The sequence below is a fragment of the Rhea americana genome, unplaced genomic scaffold (genome assembly GCF_003343005.1).
Source record: "Rhea americana isolate MKP2758 unplaced genomic scaffold, rheAme1 scaffold_102, whole genome shotgun sequence".
Taxonomy (NCBI): Eukaryota; Metazoa; Chordata; class Aves; order Rheiformes; family Rheidae; genus Rhea; species Rhea americana.
This window is the reverse complement of record NW_028185062.1, coordinates 3,218,775-3,245,927: the sequence shown is the minus strand read 5'-3', so window position 1 is coordinate 3,245,927 and position 27,153 is coordinate 3,218,775. Positions and strand designations below refer to the sequence as shown.

At 40.2% G+C, this 27,153-nt stretch overlaps 1 protein-coding gene across 1 annotated transcript in view; it reads left to right on the top strand.

Annotated features, from left to right (window-relative positions):
• The window catches only part of SPTBN5 (spectrin beta, non-erythrocytic 5), a gene marked incomplete at its 5' end in the record, with an annotated part of 88,578 nt that overhangs the window by 50,168 nt on the left and 11,257 nt on the right, over positions 1-27,153 (top strand). The window contains 20 exon segments of the mRNA XM_085305541.1: positions 1,337-1,492; positions 2,131-2,322; positions 2,967-3,062; positions 5,862-5,980; positions 6,533-6,647; positions 8,836-8,949; positions 10,346-10,467; positions 11,074-11,236; positions 13,151-13,339; positions 14,441-14,518; positions 15,957-16,129; positions 17,192-17,282; positions 17,910-18,056; positions 19,354-19,491; positions 20,180-20,436; positions 20,610-20,796; positions 23,737-23,949; positions 24,345-24,541; positions 25,149-25,353; positions 26,117-26,311. Coding sequence (XP_085161667.1) covers positions 1,337-1,492; positions 2,131-2,322; positions 2,967-3,062; positions 5,862-5,980; positions 6,533-6,647; positions 8,836-8,949; positions 10,346-10,467; positions 11,074-11,236; positions 13,151-13,339; positions 14,441-14,518; positions 15,957-16,129; positions 17,192-17,282; positions 17,910-18,056; positions 19,354-19,491; positions 20,180-20,436; positions 20,610-20,796; positions 23,737-23,949; positions 24,345-24,541; positions 25,149-25,353; positions 26,117-26,311 — 3,147 coding nt within the window.

The following is a 27,153-nucleotide window of genomic DNA, read 5'->3' as shown; positions in this document are numbered from 1 at the left end:
AGTTTAGCTGTGAAAGCAGTGAGGTCATTGCTTATTCTTACTTATTAGGAGAACAAATCCCAAAGCTCAGGTACCACTCCCCTGGAAACTCTTTCTCCTGCAGTCATCTTTAGTTATATCCATTGATCAAACAGAATTTTTGTATCAGTAGAAAGCAGTGATCACTGATCACTAAACGACTCTGTTCACTTCTGTCATTAGTCCCCTGCTTGTTACTGACAGCAGGGGGAAAATCACCCCTTGAGTGGCTGTGTACTGGGGAGCCAYTGGCTTCTCAGTCCGACTGTACCAACAGCTTCTCCCGTTCAAAGGAGAAGTCAGTTAATGTCCTTAAAGTGTTAATGTGTGGCTGGGTAATGGGAGAAGGCCCTAGCTTGTGAGGAGAGTATCAGAAATGAAAACAGTAGGTGACAGTTTGCTGTCCTGGACAACCTTGACATAAGGCTCTTCTTTGAGTTTCTAACTGTACTTTGGAGGGGAATCATTTCTGGAGACTATGCTGTTAATGAAAGCTATTTCTGTTACTGTTGATGCAGCCATAATTTCAACAGCTGAAACAACATTTCAAATCATTAATTAACAGGGAAAATCTTCCTGTTGTCGAGTCTTGAGTGCATTTAGTGCAGTTCCGTAAGGGCAGCTGAGAGACTTYGATAAAGCTGACATCAATTTGCTATTCTTATGTAGCCAAAACATTGGTGTACTTCAGCAGTCTGCGTAAAACAGGATCAGTTACAAGATATCTCAAGTGCTCAGTTCTCAGTGCTTTGACAGATAGAAAATATTTTCTTCAGTGCTGAGGGTTGAAGTTTAGCAAACTTAAAAAAAAATTATGGGCAACTAACTATCTTAYTGTTTATTTTATTCTCCCTATATTTAAATCCTCTACATTTAAATCTTAAGATTCATAAGAAAGAATTTCTTGAGAGAAACATGAGCCCATGTAATGCTTACACTGTTAGTCCTCAAGACTCACCTCTGTGTGAATCCAGCATTCCTCCTGAGAACATTTTGAATGAAGAGAAGAAGCAAATACAGAGTTATATTTGCTCAAGGGTCTAATCTAGAAGATTGCATCATATGTTTATGGCTTGTGATAAAATGTGGGGCATGCAAGGATTTTTTCATTTTTCTTGTGAGTATATAAAAATTATTTTCATTCCTTCTAGCTTTTATTTCCTGTCAGGTAGAATAGCCCAGAAGGGCAATCTCTCCTGTTGGTTCCTTGCTCAAGTTACCTAGTCCAGGCATAGATAGTTACACAGAGCAATGGTATATTTTGGAATAGGCCCCTGGATGTTGCAATTGTGTTAATTGGTGCTTCACATGGCTGCAGGCAGAAGACTGGATCAGTGAGCGCATGCAGAAGCTAGAGGATCCTTCCTTACAAGACCCCAGCAACCTGAATGACAAAATGAAGCTGCTGCAGAAACATCAGGTCTTTGAGGCAGAGAGTCTAGCAAATGAAGAAATCATCACAGCTGTTAGTAAGGTAACGTTCACGCTCTGCCAGTGTTTTTAGAGATTATTGAAGGTTCTGTCCAAAGAAGGACAGGTAGATGGAGTGGACAGGTAACTTGTTTACCAGCTCTTTATCAGTTTTTCTGCCTGTGTGACAAGAACATAATTACAATGTCATGGAAATGGAAAGCTGTTAACTTCTAGCAGGGAGATTTCTTAATTCCTGTACCCAGGGAGCTCCCATCTTTCCTTATTACCCAAATAAGATGCCACTGACTGCTTCTTTGTCTGGAGTGCTTGCTTCTACAAAAGGTAAATAGGATTTTGTGCCCAGTTTTTGAATGTTTTCCTTGAAACTGAATTCAGTTGCAAGGGGTGAATCACATAGCTGAAGGGCACAGTCATCTGTAATACCTCTGCTGGAGCTCCCACTCCATGAATGTCATCCTGCYGGGAAAAAATCAAGTTTACTATTCTTTATTTCCTCCAGAAGTAAAGACTTTCTAGCTGAGCACTGTTAGTGGGGAAGTGAGGATTTACATTAGTGATTTATTGTGCGGGGCAGGTTAAGAAAGCGAGAGACTCCTGCTAGAAAGGTCATCTAGCATAGTAATCACATTACAAATTAGTAGCAACCTTCATTTCTAATTCTGTCTTCTGATCGTTAAGAAAGGAGAAGCCCTTGTGTCAAAAGGCCACCCAAAATCAGCAGAGATCCGTCGTCAAGTCCACATGCTTCAGGAGCACTGGAAGAAGTTGAAGAGAGCTGTTGCTGCCCGTGGAAAGATGCTGGAGGATAGCCGAGATTTCCTGGAATTTCTCCAGAAGGTGGACCAGGTGGAAGCCTGGATCAGGGAGAAAGTAAGTGGATTCTAGGATTTAACTCAAGCAGCACACTAGAGACCTGTTATTTAACAATGAAATTTTGGTAAGTGTCACCTTTTGGAGTGTTTTCTTGGTGTCTCTTGCCTAGGAGAATCAGGAAGTGCTCTACAAACAATATTGATCCAACAAATTCTAGAAATATTCTGSAGTGTTTCCATGTCAAAGCCAGTTGGACCATACTAGCACATCTTTTTGTTCAAGAAGTGCACATAAAGAGATTGTGATTATTGGTGGTGTTTGCATGCACATCTCTATGAAAGCAAACTAGAATGAAAAAGACTTCAAGCATTTGGCAACTAACATTTACACTCACCTTATACTAAATCTGAAAATTTCTCTTTCTAATAGTGAAAAAGTCAYTTTATTCACCAAGTTTTCGTGCAGTGGCTACATTTGGTGATCAGCTTTAGATTGGAAAGGGAGGTGGCAATATGGCTTATAGGTATTTAAAGATCATAAGCTATAAGGTGGTGATTTGTGGAGGCAGAACATCACAGAGCTGGCGGGTCGTGGTGAACTGAGGGGAAATCCCTTTTGCTGCATCAGCTTAAACACTGGGGAAAGCTGTGTGCTTGTACTCTCAGCCTAAATATTTGCCTATTGAACGTTTCTTTCCCCAGGAAGTTATGATTAACGTAGGTGATGTGGGAAATGACTATGAACACTGCCTGCAGCTCATGAAAAAGCTAAATGAGTTCCGTGGAGCAGCATCAGGGGTAAGAGGTGTTTTCTGTGCCTGTTTCTACATCCTTTGTGAGACTAGAAGCAGCAGTCAACTTTTCAGCCCAGCAGCGTATCCACATGGCAAATACACTTCAGTATGCTGAGGGGTGAAGGGTTGGGGATTTGTAAGCTATTGAAACAGCTATTGTTGGCTATCATTGTGCCTTCTGCTTTGATGATGTCTAAACAGCACTGTCAGACGCTTCTGATGCAACCTGAAAATTCAGATTGCACGACGTGACTGAAAAGCTGGGTGMGTACAGCTAAGGTCAGACTTAAGTGAGCAAAATTTCAGCTTGGGTTATGAAGTCTGCAAGTCATGGTGACTTCCACCCAAAAGTGGAWTTAAAAAATATTTGCTTCAGCTGATTTTCTTTGAATCTGCAAGTTGATATAGAYCTTCAGTGGACAAACTCTTCAAAAAAGTTGACCTCTCTATCCATATATCCTATATCCATATATGACCTCTCTATCTTCTATCCCCTGCATTTCTCCCTTTCCCTCATCATGAGAACAGACAAGTTTCTCATCCTCCTTCRTGCAAATGAAGTATAAATCTTGTAGGGCCTTTGTTGATATAGCACATGTGGTAGGCCATGAATCATAATATTAATAATCTGGCATTTAGTAAAATAAAGCAATGGTTTACACTTCAGATRGCAGCAGTGTGGCAGGACAGCTGCACAGTTTGTATTTCTGTGCTGGATTTGAGCCTCCTTTATGGTGGGGAGTTGCACCAGCTGCCTCTCTTGCCCCAGCAGGATGTGCTCACCTGGGCACCAAACCTTGTGAGCACTGTGGAGCAGGCTCTAYCGTGACAGGGGCCTGCTGGTGATATACTTCAGCTCCTGCCACTGAGATCTGTAACACCATCCACGAAGGGGATGCACTTGCAGCAGCCTCTTGTCCTCTTCCTTTGTATGAACTGATACAGATGTAGACAAAYGGGTCCCAGTGTCACATAGGAAAGATTGCTGTGCTGATTTGCTAGCCTGAAAGTTGCGATGAAGGTCTGGAAACAGGTGTATTAGGAATTACTGAGTGAAGTTTACTCTGATGTTATGTTCTAATACTCCCTTCACTCTCTATTCTTTCTTATCTTGTTGCCAGTTCCTGTAATGGTAGCTCCCATCTTTTCTTTTTGTTGCCTAATGGCAGCAGAAGACAATCCTCTTCTATGCAGAATAATAGCAGAGAGATGCCTAGCACTGAGGAAGATACCCTGGGCTTCCTTTTCCAGAGCCCCACAGAATATCCAGCACTGAATTAGCACAGAGAGCCAAATAAATCAAACTTCAGCATCAGGGAATCAGTGAAGTGAAGAGACCCTTCAGTCACCTGCTGAGCCGTGAGCTAAGGAATGGAGCAAGGGCTCTGCTACAGCTCATAGTAACCCTACAGAAAGATGGTGAAAGAGACAGAAACAACGCAGTGTCACAGTCAGTGCAAGTTTTTGAAAGTCTTACCATAAACTGGGGTAGACCCTAAGGGTGGTGTGTGTGCTACAGAAAACTCTTGACAGTAAATACTGTCAGCTTCTAGCCACACCTCCTGTACCATTCTCCTATGAATCCTACAGAGAAGGGCTGGTTGGGACTGTGATACCCTTTAGCTGATGCAAAATTATACAGTACATCAGAGTGGTACAAACAAACAGGCTGGCCCTGGCATAGTGTGGGCATCCATCCAGTCTAGGTTTCCTCACTGGACAAATTCCTCACTGGATCAGGACAGGGAGCAACCATCRTGCATTAGTGGCTGCCAGTTTTTCTATTCATAGTCTTTGACACGGTGCTGCTAGTTCCCAGGGGAGGAGACTGCAGGGTTTCTGTTAAAGCAATATCTTACTGTCTGCTGCTTTTTTTTTGTTTACCTTACAGCTGTTTATGATAGTATTTACAGCTGTGTATAATAGTAGAATACATATGAAAATGTGCATTTTGGTATGGACATAGCATAAATAAAATACAAAGGGAGTCAGTACTGCTATTAACAGTCTACTGGCATCTTGCAGCTGTGCTTCGGTTACACCAGTGATTGATGTGTCTCTGCTAAGTGTGCAATTTACTGGTCTCATAAAAATAGAGAATGTTAGAATGTTTTTGAATTCTGGAACAGTGTTCAGTGTTGGCCCTCAGTCATGCTCCACTATAGTCCAAATTATATGTGCTATGTGCAAATATTTTCCTTTCTACAGTACACTGGTACACGGGAAGCAAACTGTCTCAAACGTTTAGCGTACCTTTTAAGTTACAATGATCCTGCTTTAGAAGAATAAGTAATGACRTATCTTGCAACCAGACTTATGGATTGTCTGGGTTTCTCAAGGCTGTACAGATTTTAATCCTGTTGTCCACAGCACAGAAGGCACTGCTGGATAGCAGCCTATCTGGAAAAGCAGTGAGTAGGCCCAGAAGCCACAAGTCTCTGACTTTTTGATGGAGGAACAATCTGCCACACATCAGCTGTTCCACAGTAGCCACTTATAAGACTAATTGCTGCTCGTGTGTTTCCTCAACAACTGAGCCCCTGCTGGAATGCTTGGTTTAGATAGGAAGCTCTGAGRGTCCCTGACTAAACCTAGATTACCTATGTGTCTATAGCCATCAATGCTCTTCCTTACCTCTACTCTCTTCTCATCCAGCACTGATAACAGCATGAGCAAACATGTCTGAAGTTTTTAGTAGTGGGTCATAACACTTGCTTTACTGTTATTGCTGTTTTTCATGTCTCGGTGGAAAGCTCAGCAAGCATTTTGAACACAAGCCTTTGCTCCTTTTCTCACTTTACAGGAGATGACAGTGGATGATGCACACRTTAAGGCTATCAATGCCCTGGCCATGAAACTGGAGAGACAGAACAAGGAAGAAACAAAGACAATATATCAGCGCCGAAAGCAGCTCAATGAGAAGTGAGTATGTCTTTAAACTTCTCTTTGAAGCAAAAACAGCAAGGGAAGATTAGGCCTCTGAAGTGGGCTAAGAGGAGAAGTTTCAACACATACTTTCTCCTTTAACATCTTGGCTACCAAATATCAGGCGGTGGAGCTGCCTTTCAGGACCCTTAGCAGTCAGCCAGAAGGTTTCCTAGGACAGCAGGGACAGGACACGTTTCTAGCCTTGGAGGCRAATACGCTGTGTTGCAGCACTTTGCAGGTTGCATTCACAAGGTGAAGGCACTTAGGTCTGTCCATGTAGTTGTCCTAATGAAGTTCATCTTACTCCTACTAATTCATGGCATAGTGCTAAAGATCCCAAAATCTAGATTTAGAKGAGATATATCCAGATGGCTGGATATTTATTTTGTCAGGCTAATGCTCTGCCTCTGTGAAGTCTCTCTGTTACARGGTAGTGGAGATCAGTGCACAAGGCAGCTCAGAAATCCAGTCTTTTTAMWTAGACTCGAGTGGCATGAAACTCRCTTGTGGAAGTTCTCACCTCTAAAATACTCTTTTCAATAACAGGTGGAACAGTTTCCATGGTAACCTGAATGCATACAGAAAGAAGTTAGAGGGAGCCCTAGAAATTCATGCTTTAATCAGGGAAATTGATGATATCACAGAAAGAATTAGTGAGAAGGTGAGTTCTCGTGTTTTTATTGGACGTGATAAAATTTTCTTTACCGTTCACCCAGGTTSTGTTTTGGCAACAGGTGAGAAACCTAGGCAGCCTGATGACTAGAGAGTATCCTGCAGTGACTTTTGGTCATTTTCTTTGTACTGGTTTTGTAGGGTGGCTAAAATTTCATCAAAATAGTTCACAGATTACCAACTCTAAGGCATTCATGGTTAAAAATGTAAATGTGAAATATATTTTCAGGAATTATAGATTAGGGCTGCRATGTGAGGGGATGCTATTTTTAACTCTCTAATAGGAGGATACAGAGAAGATGAAGCCAGACCCTTCTCAGGTTCACAGTGAAAGAATAGTCAGTAGACACAAGCTGCAACAGGAAAAGTTCCAATTAGATGTAAATGGGGRAAAAAAATCAAATTGTGAGTGATCAAACACTGGAAGAGGTTACTCAGAGAGAGCATGGAGTGTCCATCCTTGATAATGTTCAAATCTCAACTGAATTGAGCCCTGAGCAACCTGATCTAAGATGGTCCTGCTTCGAGTAGGGACTGGACTGATGACTTCCAGAGAACCACAATTCTTTTGTGATTCCATGATTCTAATAAATATTCTCTAGTCAAATGATATTTCCAGTTAAACATATATATATATATATATATATATATATATATATATATATTTTATCTTTGTGACTAAATGTTATATCCAAAAGAGGTGTCCATGGCCGCCTTTCACACTGACTAGTAGACATAGATGCTTCTAGAGCTCAGGGCATTCAACTTATTGCTGTCCTCTTGAAGGTGCAATGAATCACGCTCCAACARTGCCTCCTCCTTTCCACTGATGATAAAGGGAATTAGGTAACTAACTGAGCAGTGGCATCTCTGCATTATAAACATAAGAAGGGGCCGGATGCAGATCTAAGAAGCTAAGAGGCTGGAGTCTATTTTTTTCTGTGTTGCTGATACAAGGGTACATCTCCTTGAGACAATGCTGAGACACCAAGTCAGTTACGAAGACCAAAAGCCAGTTAGATGAGCTACCCTAAAGGTTTTTATAAATGAATTACCTACGCAGATAGAATACGTACTGGGTCCAGTACTGTGTCCAGTTGTGGGCTCCCCAGTACAAGAGAGACATGCAGCTACTGGAGAGAGTCCCGTGTAGGGCTATGAGGATGATCAGAGGGCTGGAGCACCTGCCCTATGAGGAACGGCTGCGGGAGCTGGACCTCTTCAGCCTGGGGAAGAGAAGACTGAGGGGGGATCTTATCAATGTGTACAAGCACCTGAAGGAAGGGTGTCGAGGGGACAGGGACAAATTCTTTTCAGTTGTCCCGTGTGACAGGACAAGAGGCAATGGGCAGAAACTGAACCACAGAGAGGCTGTGGAGTCTCCTTCTCTGGAGATATTCAAGGCCCGCCTGGATGCAACCTCAAAGCTAACTTCAGTCATTCATTCAGTTGTAGCTTGGGTATCTCTCCCTGTTACCAAACTGTGACACGTACACATACTAAATTTGTGACTATGAAAAGTTATATAAAAATCTCATCATATTCCATTTTCTCTGTCAGAAAATGCAGGTAGAAATGCTTGTCCTTGTTTATGCTATTGAGGTAAACAGAAGAAAAACGCTGCATAAAAACTAATTATTTTATGCACGTAACTGTGCCATCTATTTGTATAATAAGCCAGTAGACAAACGCACAGTGGGGCTATTTCAGCTTACAAACAAGTAGTTTGAATGCTTTGATAACAACTTTTACTAATGTATTTCTTAATTGTCTAGGATTGTATTTCTGATAGAATTTTAAGGGTCAAATTTTTTTCATGTTTTCATGAAACTTGTACTCCTGCAAATCTCTACACAACAAAAGAATCAGAAATACTTGGCTATTTTGATCTAGGGAAAAAAAAGAGAGAAGGAAGACTAAGATATGTAGGGAAGCATTCCTGCCTATGTTTCACATGTGAGTGCCCAGAGGCACCCAAATAAAGAAGGATTGAGACTGTTTAAAGAGTTGTGAAGCGTTATTCCATCTCTGTAAAGAGTGCAGACATAAGGTTGAAATTTAAGAAGGCAATTAAAAAAGATTGCAATAAAAAGAGGGAGAGAAGGGAACAATTTGAAAGAATTGAGATATGGTCCTTCTGCTTTTTGCCATCTGCACCTCCCTCTTATCCCCTTCAGAGTGTATTAATACAAGCATTGGATTATGGGAAAGATGTGGAAAGTGTGGAAAACCTGATTCGAAGGCATGAAGAGATGGAGAGAGAAATCAGCGTTATTAAGTCCAAGATGGAGGTAAGAAGTGGGGCTACACAGAGGATACTATAACAATGTTAATTTTTGCTTCTTGGAAATACGATGTAAAAGTCAACACAACCCTTTGGTTTTGTCAGCATGAACTGCACTGCAATGAGAATGCAGCAGGTATAGTAGAGCATGGAGGTTTCTTCTCAGTAAAATGCTGTGATTCTTTATCTTATGCCACTTAATACTAATTTATTGTATGAATGAAGTATCTTCCTGATGGACCAAATCTAACAAGAGAAGTCCCCTTTTAACATGTTTTTTAACATTGTTTTTCTGGCACTCATCTACATGCCAGATTACACTGCCTCTTATGTCTCTTGGAAAGTGAGGAATCCAAATTTAACTCTCAATCCCCATTTTCTGTACTGACATGAACCAAAATGTTGACTTTAGCTTTATTTAGAGCTAAACTGCAGTGCATATGGTTTTTGGATGTAGTCATTAGAACAGAAAATCTTAAGTTATCATTCCTTGGTCAGCTCTTGTTCTTGCAGAATGGCCAGTTTGCATGTTTAATCTGAGCATTAAAAAGGGGTCTGTGATTTAGACCCCCTAAAATTTACAGGTGAGCTCCTATGTAATTGCATATTTTTTAAATATTTTCAGCCGAACTGAAGTAGCAGATAGAATTAACAAGGCTGTATGGAGAAGTGCTGCATGGAAACAGAAAGATGAGCAAAGTTTTAGGGGTTTTTTGTTTATTTGTTTGTTTTTCTTTTTGATACTGCTACAAGTAATATCAAAAATATAATATCCATACTTTTCTTACGGATTAAAACCAGCCTGGGACATTCTTCTTTCTATATAATTAAAATTCTTCGTTTTCATCAACTTGATGGGGTTACAGAAGAAAGATAACAACTATAAACTTGAGTTAGTGAGTATCTGTTTACCAGGCTGTAGTAAAGAAAACAGCATCAACCAGAAGTCTACATTGAAAGTGTTGTTTTGGAGCTGCTGTGTTCTGAAGCAGAAACAACACCATGTTTTCAATCCTATGCTGAAAGACAAGTCTGGTTGCTCCTGTGTGCTGCCGTAACTCCATGACTCTCATTATCCATTTTAGTTTAGCCTAATAGAGATTATAATTAGCACTTTGTTCTGTGTTTGTCTCCACTCTGCAATACTGTTTTCTTAATCATGGATTAACATTTGTTTATGCAAAGCAACACACACAACTGTTTCTGCATGTGGACAGTTTCCTGCAAATATCTATGTATCTTTTATGCATTAAACAAATCCTTTTGTATATTTTGTTGTTGTAATCTAAATAACCAATTTTGAAAACCAGGATTTTAAAAGTAACTACTTGTGCTTGAAGGCAAACTCAGGAATAAGTATAACCATTTGGCCTAAATTCACTCTACTATAAATCTCTTCCCAGCCATTGGAACTGGAATCTTTCCGCCTTTCCACAAGGAATCCATCCATAAATGACAAACTGACTATGAAGCAACATGAGATGAAAAACAACTGGCTACGACTCCAGGGGCAGGCCAAACAAAGGTGAAAACTTTTAATGGTCTGAATATCTCTAATCAGGAGCGAAGCTGCTCCCTAGGGTCACAAATCTTTCCAAAATTCTTTGAGGATCCTATACAAAATCTTACACAGGTATCTAAGACACCTGCACTGAAACAAGGATGACTTGGTACAACAAAATTTCCACAGACATGATTTCAGGAAAACCAATCCAATTCATTTTTATTTTATTCCACTAAATAATGTTACTAAAATGCCTCCAGACCATCAGATGAAATCTGTCATGAACCCTATGTGCAAGACTTATTTTTGGATTGTCACAGAAGATTCCTTTCTTGGATTTTTCCAAAACAGCAAAGGCTTAGGTCTGAGCTGGAATAGTTGCTGAAGGCAACTGTTATGAAGGTTTTTACAGCTCTTGTCCTAATGAACTGATATAGAGAATAGGGTAAGCATATTGCCTCCAACCCAGCATGCATCTCTCTGGTTTTTGATTTAAAAACGAAGCTGTAGGGGAAAGCTAGCGGGCTCAAATTCACTTATACTATTCAGCTTCATCTGGAAATGGGGAGGGAAAGGAAGCTRGGCAAATTTATGTTGGCTAATGCTAAACTGCACATTGTGTGGCAGGAAAGAGAAGCTGGCCGCCTCCTATCAGTTGCAGAAGTTTAATTCTGAGGTGAAGGAGATGCTAGACTGGACCCAAAACATCAGAGGCTTAATGGAAGCAACAGGGCTTCCTAAAAGCCCAAATGAAGCRGAAAGCATGATCGAGGAGCATCAGGGGAGAAAGGCAAGTATCATCATTGCTCCCAGTTGAATATCCTGGTGGACTTTCCCACGGGAATTACTTGCTGCAGACAAAGCAGGACCTTGCTGCATGCACCTGTCAACAACGTGGTGAACAAACTGTTTTCAGGAGCATGCTAGGAACAGAAGTCACCTGGGTATTGACAGAAATCTGTCCCATGGGCTGTTTGGCTATTCGTGCCTCTGCCAAAAGTCCCAGAAAGCTTCGTTACTTCTCACCTGTACTTCTGTTCAACTCTACAGATAAAAGAAAAAAGACTGATCCTGCCTCAAAACACACTTAAGGCTGATCTGTTTGCTCAAATTGCCAAAAAGCATACTAGTTGGTGCTAGCTTTGGGCGAACTTTTGCCATTTAACTCCCTTTACCTGGCAGGAAAATAAAACCAGCAATTTGTTTCCCACAGGACACTAARTTGCCCTTGAGTGGTACTGTACATTCGTTATTGAAATGCTTCATATCCCAGTACAAATTACCATACGTTCATTTAGTGGCTAATTTGGCTAATATTTTCTGAAAGGAGTGGTATTGTTAATTGACTTCAGAAAAAAGACCTGTATTACCATTTTACTTTCTACCCAGCATTATACACTTCATTCTACTGTGTTATTTTTTCTTTGCAATAATGTTACCTTTTCTAAAAGGCATATTCCCAAAATTATTAATAATATCAAGGCCAAAAATCCAGTGCTGTTTGGGTCCCATTACTAATACAAATAGTTTATTAGGATTCTGATTCAATTCTAGACCTGAATTGAATGTCTAGGACCTGATGTCCCCTCCTCTTTCAGTCTTCCGTTTTAACAGTGCTCTTTCATGTCACACGGTTACTCAACCATACTAATAATTCTTTACTACAATAAAAATGCCCCAACCACTGATATACTCCAATTTTGACAGCATCAAGATTTAGGCCTTTAATATATATTAGCAAAGGAAGCCCAACAGATCTAAGGAGACAGTCATACAGAGAAGGAAGTAATCAGGAAATGTGTTCTTTTGTGGTATGTTCATTAAACTAAAATTATAGATAAGACAACTAAAATTATAGGTAAGACAAGATGGATTATTTTTTCATTCAGGCTAGTGGTGCAAGCCACAGTCCTTAGGAGAGTCTAGAATTAACCGCAAGGTGCTAATCTGAATAAAAAACGAAGTGGCTATCTTCTTACAGATGTTAGGTAAAGTTGGCCAACCCAAATAAAGAATAAACTCTAAAAACAACAGTGTTAATTTGAAAGATTTATTAGTCCATACCATAGTTTTGAGACCATTTACAAGTTAATGCACATTGTTATTTCGGTGTATAGAGTTATTTCTTATTTTCAAATGGTTTACATCAGGAATTCCACATTCAGTTGGCAGGACTCTCAGTTGCTTGTAATATTTTTACCTCAAGGATTCAATATACAGACATAGCTCGATATTTTTCTCAGACCGGAGGAGAAAGTTTAATATATTTCATTTTAATCCTAAGAAATAAAGTAAAATAGTGTCTTTAATACAATAGTCTAGTCTTTGGCAGGAGAAGAAAAATTCTAGGCACTGTTTATTTTGTAAGAACTACCTTTCATGTTGGAAGATGGGGAATACAGTATTATGGATGTTCAAAACCATGTTAATTTAATCTAATCGTTTTCCATTCTGTTCCTAATTGAATCTCAGTTTTGAATTGTAGGAGACCAGTTGTTCCTAGAGCAATAAAGTCATTTATTGTCCACATGCACTTTCTCAGGCAATTCTATGCTCTTTCTGTACCATAGCTCAAAGATGAATGGTTTTCCATAAAAATATTATTTTTGGAAAGTTAAAGTTCATATTCTTCCCCTTAAGGCCTGTATCCTGAATAGCTGGCATTCCATAAACCTTTCACATCAACCTTACTAATATGTTTTAGGAGGAGATTGAAGCACGAGTGGAAAGATTCAACTCCCTCAGTATCTATGGTCAGAAACTTGCCAATTCTGGTCACTATGCAGCCCTGGAGATTCATCGGTCCCTCTCCAGACTACAGCAGGCCTGGTCTGAATTGATCCAAGCATGGCAGGAGCAATATTTAAAATTATTTGAGGCTCAAGATTTACAGGTGAGTAAAAAAGCATTCAGTGGAGAATGTACATCCCACTGATAACTTTTCTCAATATAGACAGCAGATTAAAAAGATTGAATTACTATCAAGTGAGGATGGTGTAACGAAAGATATGCTAATAATACCTAGGACTTAACACACATTTCAGTAGTTTCCATAAGGCGTAGTGAAGGTTTAGTATGTTCAATGACAGCAAGACCTCTAGAAATTGTATCTTTACAAATCAAAGAAGTTTCTGTGGAATAGGTGCTCTTAGGTCTTTCAAAGGCAATAGAACTTGGGAAAATTCAGGCAAACCCTCGTGCAGCTGGCAAAAGGCCCATTCTTGAAATGGAAGAACACTACCTACCAGATTCAAAACTCTCAGCCCCAAAACACGGAGGCAGGCATATGTTTTTAAAGAAATGCTCTGGAGAAAAATGTATAATGGACAAAATGAAATATTTTTCCCTGGCTTTCTTCTAACATAAGAACTATTTTGGCTGAAGTTTTCCAGAAATACTTGCCTGAGCCAGTCATCCCATTTACAAAATTTCTGCCCAAATAGCTTGTTGGCAAAGTTAGAAATAACTGAAACAGCTCTCTTACAGTGGGGAGTGTCACGTACCTTAAATAATAGCTGGTGCTACTAGATCCTTCTAAAAAAAATTAATATACACGTAAGAATTTAAACCATATGGTAAGTGCTGCTTTCTCGCTTCTTTATATATTGCATTCTACTTATTTCAGGCAACATTACCATCCCTTTCATTGGCCAGTACCTTATACAGCGCTCTAAATAGAAAGTACTACTCTTAATTTTAAGAATTAGAGTACAGAAATATATCTACATTATTAGCAAACATGCTACGAGTACTTTTATTTCACCCTATGCCTGAGATGAATAGAAATAGTCATATTTGTAAAGGAGAAAGCTACAATATTTAGAGTTACGTATATAGCTATTACAGTGTCTAATGCTTATTGTCACCCAGTGCTGTCTAATTAATTTTTGCAATACCACAGAAGATTAATTAAGTATTTTCCAGCACACTCTGCCCAAGTCATGACTGCTTCTACTTTACAGCACACTTATGTCTGCTTTTCCTCTCCATATAGAAATTCCATGGCTATGTGGAACAGACTGAGAGCTGGCTCAGCAGCAAGGAGGCTTTCCTAGCCAACGAGGACTTAGGGGTAGGTACGCGGAGAAACGACATTGTTCCCAGCAGTCCGTCTGGAGGACGGGGAGCTGTGAAGCATGATGATGTGCTCTGAACCTTCCTGTGATCCTTCTTCCTTCAAAGTTACTGCTCTGCCTTGTTGACAGTTTAGGATCAGATTTCCTTCCTCAGTACTTTACACAGACAGGATAGGTTTCTCAGCCCTACGTGTAATGAAACGTTTCAGCTACTCCTATTACAGCAGGAAACTGAAACTGCATCTCTAACTGATCATATCTGACTCAAGCAAGCTTACCAGGAGTGTGCAAGTCAGCACTGCTGTCACTGCTGACATATCCAATGTAGCTTAAAATTAGCTACTTCGGGTACCAGTAACACTGCAAAAACCTGATGCACAGGCTGCAAAAGCCATGCAGGATGCTGGATAGACACTCTGATGGTTAGCTTACACTGCAACTCGTATAGGTAGTACAGAAGCGGTCTTAAATCTAACCTCCAGTATCTCTGCAGGAACTGCAATGACATCTGAGTTYGGTGTAGGCATAATCAGTACAAATGGTACAAATGCTAGCAGCTGSTGTCTGTCTCAGCAGCTTTCAGCTGGGAGGTGTGTATTCACAGTCCCTCCACTGAAGTGTAAGAGACTTGAAAGAGACACCCATGACCATGTTCAGCAATGCACAGAACATGCTCTGTGAGTTCTTTCTATTCCAGTGATTCATGTCAACATCCAGATGATTTGAATTTGTTTGATATGAAACTTCAGAGAGGATGAGCTTCTTCAGCAGCCTTACAGCTCCCTCTGGAACTGTAGGAAAACAATTTTAATAAAGTAACATTTTGACACTTCTGMTTCTGAAATTAAAAGTGCAAAGGGGTCCTGCAAAGAGAGCTCAGAGTCATTAAATTAGTCACAAGCATTACAAGAAGTGAGATTCCAYGTTTCTCTTGAGATTAACTGTAATGGCAGGCTCCAGTCCTCAGGCTCAGATCCGGATCTGAGCTTTTCCAAAGCCCATGGGTTGAAACTGAGACTCTAGTTTAAACCTTTTTCTGTAATCTATTTGTTCATTTAAATCTGATCTCATTTTGGCACCCCATATTTGCTTCCAAAATAGCATGTGTCACAAGATTGATTTATGGTTAGGAGATCAGCTTTATCTCCTGAGAAGTGTGAGATGCTGTTGCTCTTGATGCACAACCGTCAGCAGAAGCAGCTGAGCMTCCAACAGGTTGTTCAGTTCTGACTCTGAATTAATGGCCTCAAATTATGCATAGAACATTATTTAAGCCCCAAGTTTCAGGTTCAACRCCAATAAATTTCAAAGGTCCATAAATTTTCGTGATAGCTTACAAATGTGAGGTAAATGTCATTCAACTTCTGGATTATCAGTGTGGTGGATGGAATAACTACAACTGAAAGTAGCTTCCCTTTGTTGAATCCCATCCAGGACTCAGTGTCTAGTGTGGAGAGCCTACAGCGGAAACATATGCAGTTTGAGAAAGCCCTGGAAGCTCAGATGGAGAAAATTGATGAGATGGCTTCATTTGCTCAGCAGCTAACGCAAAACAAGCACTATGACTCAGACAACATCACCAACAGATGCCAGGCCATTCTGAGGAGGTAAAGCCAACTCCTGCCCATGTCTGCCACCCATCTCTGTCACAGTGAAACTCTCTCTGTGTGCTCTAAAGTCTTTGACTGTTTTAAGACAATCATAAACTGATTCGTGTTTACTTAACGTTGCACTTCACACTGTGGTCCTGCCAAATTGGCTTGAGTCTAGCCAATATTTTATTAGGAGGTTTCCAAAGCACAATTAAATAGAGGGTGGGATTCAGGGAAAAAGGCAATTTTCCTGTAATTCTGTATCCTGGCTTGGCATTAGGCGTAGTGCTTCAAACAACCCACAGAGGCCTGCTGTGCCAGTAAATACTTCATTGTCATTAAATATCATCAAGAAAGGTCATTTACTACTTTTTCACTGCTCTAAGGGAATTGACCTTAAAGCCCTGCTCATGTTCTCCATTAGGGCATTTGCAGTTCTTTCTGATCAGATCTTGCCCTTTCAGGTGAATTATTTTATTTCTCCTAGCATGTTTCATATTATTTCTCTTAAACAAATGCTGATAGTAGAGGCAGTTACATTCAATGCTATGGTAGAGCAAAAATGATGTGCAAAATTTACAAAGTCCTTGGAGATCTTTTATATGAAAGGAAATATATAAATTCATTAATCTGATCGAACTGTCTCATTCTTGCATTAACTTGAATAAAGTGCTAAAGCCCATATTTGGGGGAGAAATGAGAGAATGGTGTAAGTTTGGTTTATCAGACAACAGCAGTGTCAAATACCCTTATATCCACAGACTTTCCATATAGAAACATCTAAGCTTATGTTTCATTGCCCCTGAAAGACACTAGTGGTGATTCTTAGAGGCAGGTATACAGACTGTATACAGAATAAATGCATACTTTAAACACAACCTTCTGCAAGTAGTCCTTGATACAGTGCCCTGAGCGTCTTCTCTGGCAATCTGAATCATGGAAGACTGCATGTTATGAACAACTGTCTCCTAGAAATGAAGGATTAGATCATGTGGCTTTTAGAGATGAAATTTGAAAACTCATATTCTAACTAATCCACTCTGTGGGTTTTACTTCACACATTTGCCTTCAACTCAGGAAAGAGAAACTACTGGAGACTGCTGCTGCTCGCAGACGTCTGCTAGAGGAATCAAGGCTTCTGCAGAGGTTGCTGAGGAATTCCTTTGAGGTACAATTACATTTGGATTCATGGTGTTCTGGTTTCTTAAAACAAACCATGCTGCATAAGCCTGAATCCCTGAAGGGATCTACTAGGAGAAAAACTAAATAACTGAGTTTGAAATGAGATGAGCTTGGAAAAGACGAGGATAAGAGAGAAAGGATCTTTTTCAGCTTTCAAGTCAATGGTTCCCTCCGGTGCCTAGATGTAAGGTCTCATTCTGATATTCTCCTCAAACTACAGCACAATGCAGAAGAAATAGGTGTATTAAAAGAGAATGTTCCATCATTTGAAAATTAATGGGCAAAGGCAAACTTCCTTTTCCTATGAGATATTGATAATGGGGTTAGAAATATGGATACAGTTTCCCTTTCTCCCCCATAAGCACACATGCACACACACTCATACTGCTTAAMGTTATCTCATGCATGCAGTCTCTTTTCCAGCAGGCAGTGCTCATAAAGGTGTATGAATGATCWTCTTATGAAAGACATAGGAGCTTAGGAAAGCAGAATCTCAGGACAACAACTGATTTTTGTCCTTACTCGCTAGTCCTATGTGCCAGAAAAGAATCTGGCAGACTGGAGCTGAAGAAAATCTGAATTTTTGCCTACTTCTATTCTTTCCTCCCCAAAGGTGGCTGCCTGGATCAATGAGAAGAATAGTATTGCCCAGGATGACAGCTGGAAGGATCCAAGCAACCTGCAGACCAAACTGCAGAAGCACCAGACTTTTCAAGCGGAGATCATGGCCAATAGAAATCGCCTGGACTCCATCAAATCTGTAAGAGGAGTTGGGTTGATGGCAGGGCTTGAAAACTGGCACAAAAGACTGCAGACAGTCTGAATCACAAGATCTCAAACAAGCAAGGSAGATCAATGTCCCTCTTGCTGACACTGTTTGTTTTATTTACCTCTAAGGAGGTTTGAAAACTTACTCCTTTAATCCATCAAGAACTTTCTAGGCCTTCGATAAAAGGCAAGGGATTCTTCCAGCTTATCTGTTGGAGTCCAGTGTGAGCTTACTGTCTGTATTCAGTATATCTACAATGGAAAAARATGGTTGTTTCCAATGAATGATTCATTCCACTGATTTTAGACATTTCTATTTGGGGTGAATCATACTTTGGAGGTATACCTATTTTTTTCCTGCAGGGATCCGAGGTAACTAGATGCACAGTTTCAAGAAAATCAGATGAGTTTTCAAGTGTTGCCTTTGCAGAGACATGCTAGTAGGAGAGATGTGAGAGAAGCCTGACAAACTTTGTCAGATACTTGGCAGAAGCTGTGATCAGATGATGGGTTTGGAAGGACAGACTGTTATATGTTTCTTAAACAAAGTGTCAGCACAACACTTACTAGCTGTATTTTGCAATAGGTAACCGAGCATTAAGGATAAGGCTCCTCCTCTGATTTGTCTACATCCGGTGGTGTAGAAACCATTGTTTCATAGTCATCAACAGTGCAGACACAACAGGACGATTAAGGATGGAGTTACATGGAGGACTCTCTTGCTGTGCTTCCTCTACTTCTTTTTCAGCCAATCTGTAAAGCATCTGTAGGACAAGGATTAGAAATGCAGACTGACTTTTACTGTATCATACAGAGATACAAAGGTACCGTTGTATGATATAGTAAAACTTCTAACGTGCAAGGAAGGGAATAGAAATGGGTAGGTAGCTGAACGATCACAAATAGTGATCACAGAATATGGGACATATCATAGAAATAACATAGTGCTTGCAAACTAGACACACTGCTAGCCTTTAGGTGATACAGCTATTGAATAACAGAGATTCTCTTTAGCCTTCAAATGCCYTCTAACATTGGCTTTGTAACATTTCAAATAACTTCAGAGGCCAGAAATACAGAAAAATCAGTCTCTGCCATAGTTTCAATATGCATTTTGCCTTTATCCCTTTTCCTTTGTCTATGCAGCCTCTTTATTTTATGTCAGGAAGTGATGGCTGCAGCTGACTTTTTGCCTAGCAGTGCCAATAGAATTTGTGATTGAGGCAAATGTGATATATTCTCATACATTCAGCAAARGAAGAAAGTTTTGACAAGTCTCTTTGCTGTAGGAAGGGGAGAAGATGCTCCATGAGAGGCACTACGCCCCTGAGGCCATTCAGTCCAGATTGCAAGAAATGGAAGAGCTATGGGATGAACTGCTAGAAAGCTGCCAGGATAAACAGGCCAAGCTGCAAGATGCATACAAGGTAACATAGAGATACCGGTGGTTGGGACTTGGTGTTGTTTCCAGAGATATCATGGCTGGCTTGGTGGACAGTCTCATCTACTAGTATGTCACTTGATACAGCTAGATTTGATTCCTCAAGATCATTATAGCAATGAAACTACTAAGCACAAACTGGTTGAATAGAACTAGTGGGAAAACTGKGAAGGAAAATGATTTGTAGGATGTGTGGCCTTGTGCTTTCTGCTGCTGGTTTGGAGTCAAGGTTCCAGAGAGGGATATTGAGAGGAAATATGCTCACTCACTGCATCTGTCAACTCTCTGGATCTGTCCCAGTGGCACAAGTGAGAAAAGCWCACAGCTGCACATGACTTTCCTCCCTGTGAGCTTTACATGCACATTCAGACACAGTGTAGGTATAAAATAAAACTTCTCTTTCAAATTGGCCTCCTTCTTAATATTGTGTCCATCAGTAATATTTGTGCAACCTAAGTAAGATTAGCTCAAATGTTCTCTGCATCTGTTCTTGCATTTGCTCTAACTGAATTCTCTTCTCCATTTGTACTACCATCACACCTGGGGAGAGGTCATTGAGCACTGGAAAGTTTCCCTGCACTGTGTGTGTAATCCTGCTTGAAAGTGGCTGAGATTTTATACTATATTATGTATCCTAAAGATTTAATTGACCTTTCCTTTTTGCTTGTCCCCAGGCCCTTCATTTCCAGCGGAGTGTAGAGGATATGGAGAAATGGTTGGAAGATGTGGAAAATGAGCTAAAGGCACCATATAGTAGCAATGATCTGGTGGTTTTGAACAGTCATCTGAAGAAACAAGAGGAACTGGAGGAAGATATCACTGGCCATAGGGACCGGCTGCAAGAGCTTGTGACCACAGCTCAGGAATTTCAGCAGGAGAAGCATTTCCTTGCTGATGAACTTGAAGACAGAGTAGATCAGCTTGTGCAGAGGTGTGTGAGTGCCTGACCTGTTTCCTGCCATTTTTATCCTATTTTTCTCAGCCTTTTTATTCCCTACATCATCTTTTATTTCTTTTTCTTTTCCACATCATWTTGAAAAGACCATTTTGTATTAGTTCATGATCATTCTGTTGTCCTTATTGAATTCCATTTAAAACCTGCAGATACAAACGTCTACGTGATCCAGTGCAGGAGAGACGTGGGAGTTTGGAGGCAAGGAGACTTGAGTACCAGTTCTTCCGAGATGTTGATGAAGAGTTGGCCTGGGTTCGTGAGAAACTCCCGATGGCTTCTTCCAGGGATTATGGCCAATCCTTAGCAACTGTTCAGAGTCTACAAGAAAAGCATCAGGTAATGTAATATGAAAAGCATTCTCAGTCTTTAGAATCACAGAGAAAGAATGGAATTCAMCTGTCTGGCAAGCCTCATCTGCTGTGCTTTGGCTGACAGGAGTCAYGATGCTAGGAATAACTCTCATTCTGGTCTGATTTTTACAACATTTTTTATAGGATGTGTGCATGACTTGGCAACACCTGGGACTCCATGCTGCTTATCACTGCAGTGCTCTAAGTAGCACACCATATGCTGTGGATACATTAGCTCTTTCTGCAAACAACTGAATTTCAAATCCTAAAGTCTGCAGTATGAAATAGTTTTTACAAGCTGTTGTGCATGTTGGTGTACCTTCTTTGGCAACAGATGTCCTCATAAAATGTGCTTTCAACTCATTAAGTGCATCCAAGCATACTCATTGCTCAGATGTCTCAGGATRAGTTCCCAGAGAACCATCTCTTCCCACTCTGGAGGGAGGGAGTTAACAGGATATTATGATTTTGAGCCGACCTTCATTCTAGCAATAGTTTTCAAGATTAGTTATTTTGCAAAGTTCAGATGGGCCATCAGAGACAGTGTTGCCTGGAACACTGGCACCTCAAATACCAACAAAACCACAGCTGCCTTTCTAATTGTTTTGGAGTAAAAAGCACTGTCCCTTTGCAAAAACATGAGGTGGAAGAAAAAAAAATCCTGCTAAAAGTCTCCAGATACTCTTGGAATTTAGTATTAGCAAAGGGCAGCTCATTTAAGTGGGACATCAAAYGCCTCTGAGGAAATCTGCAATAGGGCTGGGAAAGACGGAAGATTTTATAAAGTGAGAATATTATATAATATATATATGTATAYACACACACAYATATTGGGCACAGACTTTTGGTGCAATCTGATGTGTATCTAGAAATAAGAATCTGAACTCRCAAAAAAATTTTAAAGTCTCCAGGGTAAAAAGTGAAGACTGGTAAGGTCGTATACTAGGACAGGGATGAAGTCTCTTAGGAAGTAGGATTTTTATCCTGGGTGTGCTTACAACTTAATGAAGAATGATAAAATGGTTTTAAATGCATCTTCCAGAATAGTCCCAAGTAAGACCCATGGGAATATTGTGAATCATTAGCACCTTCTTAGTATTTGATGTAATTTCTCATATGTGTAAATATTCTGAAKATTGAGRTGCAATTGGTGACTTTGAGAACAGRCAGTAAGAACAAAAGGGTTGTTTCAYCATCATTTGAAAGTGTGAATGTTATTATGCCTGTTATTACTCCTAAAAATATGAGCTGATTGATATGGTAGGGAAGTAGATTAGACTGACAGAAAGAAGGGATGTTTGAGCTGGATTTATCTGAGATAGTATTTAGCCTATTTTAGGCTGCAATGATYTTTGTGTTAATTGGCCAGATTTCAAAATACTTCAGTAATTTGTGAAAATGAGGGAAACAGGCTGTAATACTAGTGCAGAATCAAAGTCAGTTCTTCTTGACATTTTGCTTCTTATTCTCCTCAAAGCAGGATTAAAATATAAGTTTTGAATTCGGAATGCTTCGGTAGCTAGAGTCTCTACCTTTTCTTTTCTTTCTTTCTTTTTCTTTTTTTTTTTTTTTTAAAAAAAAACTTTGACTTAAAGGGACATGTCAGAGGTAAGAAATCAGTAAGAAATTCAGTTTACTGTTAGCTCCACCATCTGTTGTTTGTCCTGATTAGCCAGATTTGCAGAATTCAGCCCATGTTTTGCTACCACAAAAAGTAGTCATACATGAAATGCATCAAGCTAAAAAAATTACTGTCTTGCAAAAGTGTGTTCACATGCGAATGTAACAAGTATAAGCAGAACTGCTTGGGTTGGAAGCAGTGTTTCCCCTTGCACACCTTTCACACTTTTTTTTTTTTTAATCCAGTGGATATAAATGAATAACTGTGAAAATAAGTTCCTAAATGCCCAATTGTAAAGTTTTCTTCACATTGCCAGTTTATTATTAATACACAGTACAAGATGTTTYGTAATCTTTGCCACTGGATTCTGTTCTGCTGTGGTCAGATATGGTGTCACTTTTCAACAACATAGTGGCTGTCCTGAAATTAATAGGGGAAGTTAAAGGCAAGATTAGAATCAGAGCTCCCCTCTTTTGCAGCCAAGAGATCTGATAGTTGAGTTGAAAGAACAGCTCCTGTCTCCAGAGGGTGTCTCTTCTACATAAGATAGCACTGCAGCCTTACTCTGAAACTGCCTGTTTTCAYAGTTCTGAAAATAAATAGACAGAACAGTTGTAAAATGCTGGGGCTTGCTTTGTGCACGAGGTGCTTAGGCTTAGTTAGCTGTGGAACGAACCCAGGTCGAAGATCTGGTACTTGCTCACCCAGGCAAAGACAACCCAAGGGAATATATGGAGGTATGCATGTGGTTTAGCAAATCTGCAAGGCTCCAAAAACTAGTTTCGAAGAAGGTCTTTGAGAGCCGGTTCAAGTAGTTTGTTTCTCCTGCTGTTGTGCTTTTGGCTGCCTATTAGTACATGTTTGCAGTGTTTGCAATGGTTATATGGTTATAGGCAAAACTGCATCTCCTGGAATGGTGCTGGGAAGGGATAAATACTGGTTAGCAGGGGAGCTGATTGTCCTTCCTTAGAAACATTTTACTTGGAGAAGCACGGTGAAATGTGGATGAAACTGGCTATGTTTTAGTGGTGTCTACTGATAAGAGGCTTCTAGTTAGAATCTCTTCCCTCCATGCTCTGAGGAGGATACACAGCAGGGTGCAAACTTTGTGGCTAGATTTGATTTCTGTAAATGCTCCTTTGCCCCAAAACCCTCCACTCTGCTTTGAGTATTCACTCAGACTTCGCATTCCTGATTCCTCTTTCCATACAGAAAACAGATTTGTAATGGAAATAAAGGATTACATTACCTGGTAGAAAAATCTCCATGGCTTTTATTTTTGGTTTGTCATTTTACTCTTTCCAGATTTTGGAGAATGAGATAAATAGTCGTGATGCTTTGACCAAAGTGGTGCTCAGTACAGGACAGAAATTGGTAAGAGGAGGCCACTCAGCCTCCCGTAAGATTATGGAGCATCTGAAGGAGCTGGAGACATCTGTTGAAAACCTGAAGGCAGAGGCTCAGGGGAGAAGAGAGATGCTCRTGAAGTCATATGAGGCCCATCAGTACCTTACTGAGGTAAGGATGAATCATGAAAAATTTTCATTTGGCCTTTATTTGCTTAAAGGACCAGATACTATATTGCTGGGTGTCTWGAAGTCTTGAGATAGCAGCAAAATTAATACTGTTCTGATTTTTCATATCTGGTAAACATGGATACAGTARAGAAATAAGAGTTATTTTCCCTAGGAAGTGCAGTGAGGGATAAACATGTAACCATAACAACTGGCATTAGTTCCTGGGATTAGTATTTTTTGAAATAACATTAGATTTTATTACAGACAGGCCTGCTAGGTGCTTTCTGTTCTCACTGCTGTTTCTCTTTGGGCATCACTGCTTTTCAGTTTGGTTGGTTTTTTTGTGTGTGACCTAAATAACAGCTGTGCTCATGCTCATCACCATATTTCATACAGCTACTGGAGGTGGAGGCCTGGCTAGCAGAGAGGAGCTTCATCTTGGAGACTTCTGATTATGGGAAGAATGAAGAATCCACCCAGGCTTTACTTCGTAAACTTGAAGCCACCAAGCTGGACATKGAGGGTTTCAGGCCCCGGATTGAGAAAGTACAGGAGACAGGCACTAGCTTGMTAAACAAAGACAACCCAGAGAGGTAGGAAAATGAAAACTGGCATCTGTTCCAGATCTGTCAGAAATGCCCACGGAAGACAAATATTGAGAAGTTCAGCCTTTAGAAGCTGTTTGTTGGCTCATTCAGAAATATGACTTCAGGGAACATCAATCCCTCTGTCGCTACCATCAAACACTCCAATCCCCACCCACCCCCCCCAAAATATAATTAAATAAAAATGGACRATTGTTCTGTTCTTTTCATAACTGTTGTTTTTTCAACAACAGGCCAGAGGCTGTAGATCGACTTCTTTGTCTACTGTCTATTCCCAGGAGCTGTCATCTAGTTGTCATTTAATATGAAGGTTCAGAAAGCACCATGCTTGGGAAAGGAAACTGATATTCTTGWCATTTCATTGCTTTTCATTGCCAATTTGCTTTTATATCTGGGGAGAAGGAGGTGAAAAGAGCAGACAGATGTTCATGCAAGATACTTTAATTTCCTGGACTTTATGTCCTGGCCTAACTCACTCATAATGATATCTGGTGTTCTGTATTTTGACAGCATTGCAAATTCAACCTATCAGAAAAGAYAGTGTTCAAAAATAACAGTAAGACAAAGACATATTTCTGATTTTTGTTCTTTGCAGTCCAGCCATACTTTCGAAGCTCCAGGGGATCCTAACAGACTATCAGTCTCTCCTACAGAAGGCTGAGATACAGAGAAAAAATCTGCAAGAGCAATTCCAGCTGTATCAGTTTGAAAGAGAATTCCAGCTGGTGGAAGCCTGGCTTTCCAGTAAACAGTCTGTGGCAGAGTCTGATGACTATGGGCAGGACTTGGATGATGTTGAGGTAAAAAAAAAAAAAAAAAGAAAAAAAAAAAAGAAAAGAAAAGAAAAGGTCATGCATGGCAAAGCAGAAATACATTTACTCTGTTTTTTTGTGTAGCTAGTGACAGTGAAGCATTTTACAATGGCACAATCCGGGCAAAACAGTGCCCTCTGCAGCAGGCACTGAAATTTTTCTGCCTGCTTATACAGGGGTAGCACCCTCTGAAGTAGCGTTCTCCAAACAGAAAAGGTAGGTGCACCAGAACGTTGTCTTTTTCTGGGGATAAGGTGAGGCCACTGTACTTCACTTATGGCCCTAATTATTAACTTGTCAGGACCCAATCATTTGGGCACAGTCTTACAGCACTGTTAGTGGGAAACGCAAAGATGGACCATTCACACCAGCAGCTGAAGAGCTGCAGAGTTCAAGCATGATTTTCTCCTAGTATAGAGGTATACTTCATACTGTCCACTCCTCAGTTCAGTGAATTAATGCTTTCAACAGCTATTACATATGTGGACAAGCTAAACTGGTTTGTTTGGCAACATCTACATCTGTCAGGGTGTAGGTGATTTTTTTTTCTCTGTGGTATAAGATGTTGAGTGATCATAACAATAGATGTTTTCTTCTGACTCTAGACCACTTAAGTTTTTCAGTTGGTTTGTGCTTATAGTCTGCAATACATAGATTTTTGTTCTACAGTAGGGAGAAAGTTATTCCTTTTGCCTCTGTAAAAGAGATAGGCAGAAATTCTTTTATCTGTGTCCCCTCCTTTATCCTGTAGGTGTTGGAGAAAAAATTTAAAGATTTCATAAATGAGGTGAAACCTCTGGGACATTCCAAAGTTCTTTCCCTAAATGAATTAGCATCTAAACTGGAGAAAGAGGACCACAGCAAGACAGAAGTTATCCAGAAGAGAACAAAGCAAATCAATGAAATGTGGGAAAAATTATGCCATGCCATCCAGACAAGGACAGAGGTAGGAAATACATGAAAAACTGGTAGGGCATTGAATTCCCTGCATTTTCCTGTGTCCTTCTTTCTCAAGCCATCAACACTGTTGATGTTAAAACACAAKGTCTGTAGGAGTGGCCTGTTTCTATTTCCTACCACTTCTTACCCTGGCAAGGTTTATGTTTGAAAGATATGTATCAGCCTAGAGTCACTCCGTTTTCCTAAATTCACTGCAACCTGCAGTTTCCTGAAAACCTAAGCCAACCTAATGGTTTACAACAACCAACAGAAGGAAGTTTCACTCTCCGTAACTCTCCGTAACTCTCCGTATCCTCCTTTCCCTCCTGCTTTACTCCTGGCTGTGCAGTCCCACCCTTGTCCCATCTCTGGCACTGACTGGACTCTTTCTTCCACTACTTCAGTTCATTAAACCAGCAAAAAAACCTACTCAGATTTGTTTGCTGGGTTAGGGAGCTGAAGTCAGAGAGAGAATGGGAGATAAGGTGGTAGAGGGCAAAGAGCCAAAGCCTCTGACTTTTGGCAGCAGTTGGCTTTTAAATCAGCTCACCTCACCCTGTAAAACTGCAGCCACAGATCTACTAGGAAATTCAAAGAAGAGAGGACTTACTGAACTTGATATATGTGTTTGCTTTAAGGAGATTGTAAAATGTTGGATGTCTTCTACTCTTTCAGTTACTGTTACATACTGACATTTTACATATGAAGTAGGTGAAGCCCACTATTGTGTGTTAGCAGCAGTTATTCTTGACAAGTATTTTTAATGTGAAATCTGAATGCAAAATGCTGTTAGAACATTTATAATCCTCTCATCTCAGAAACCCTAATTTTCACCTAACTTGCCTTATT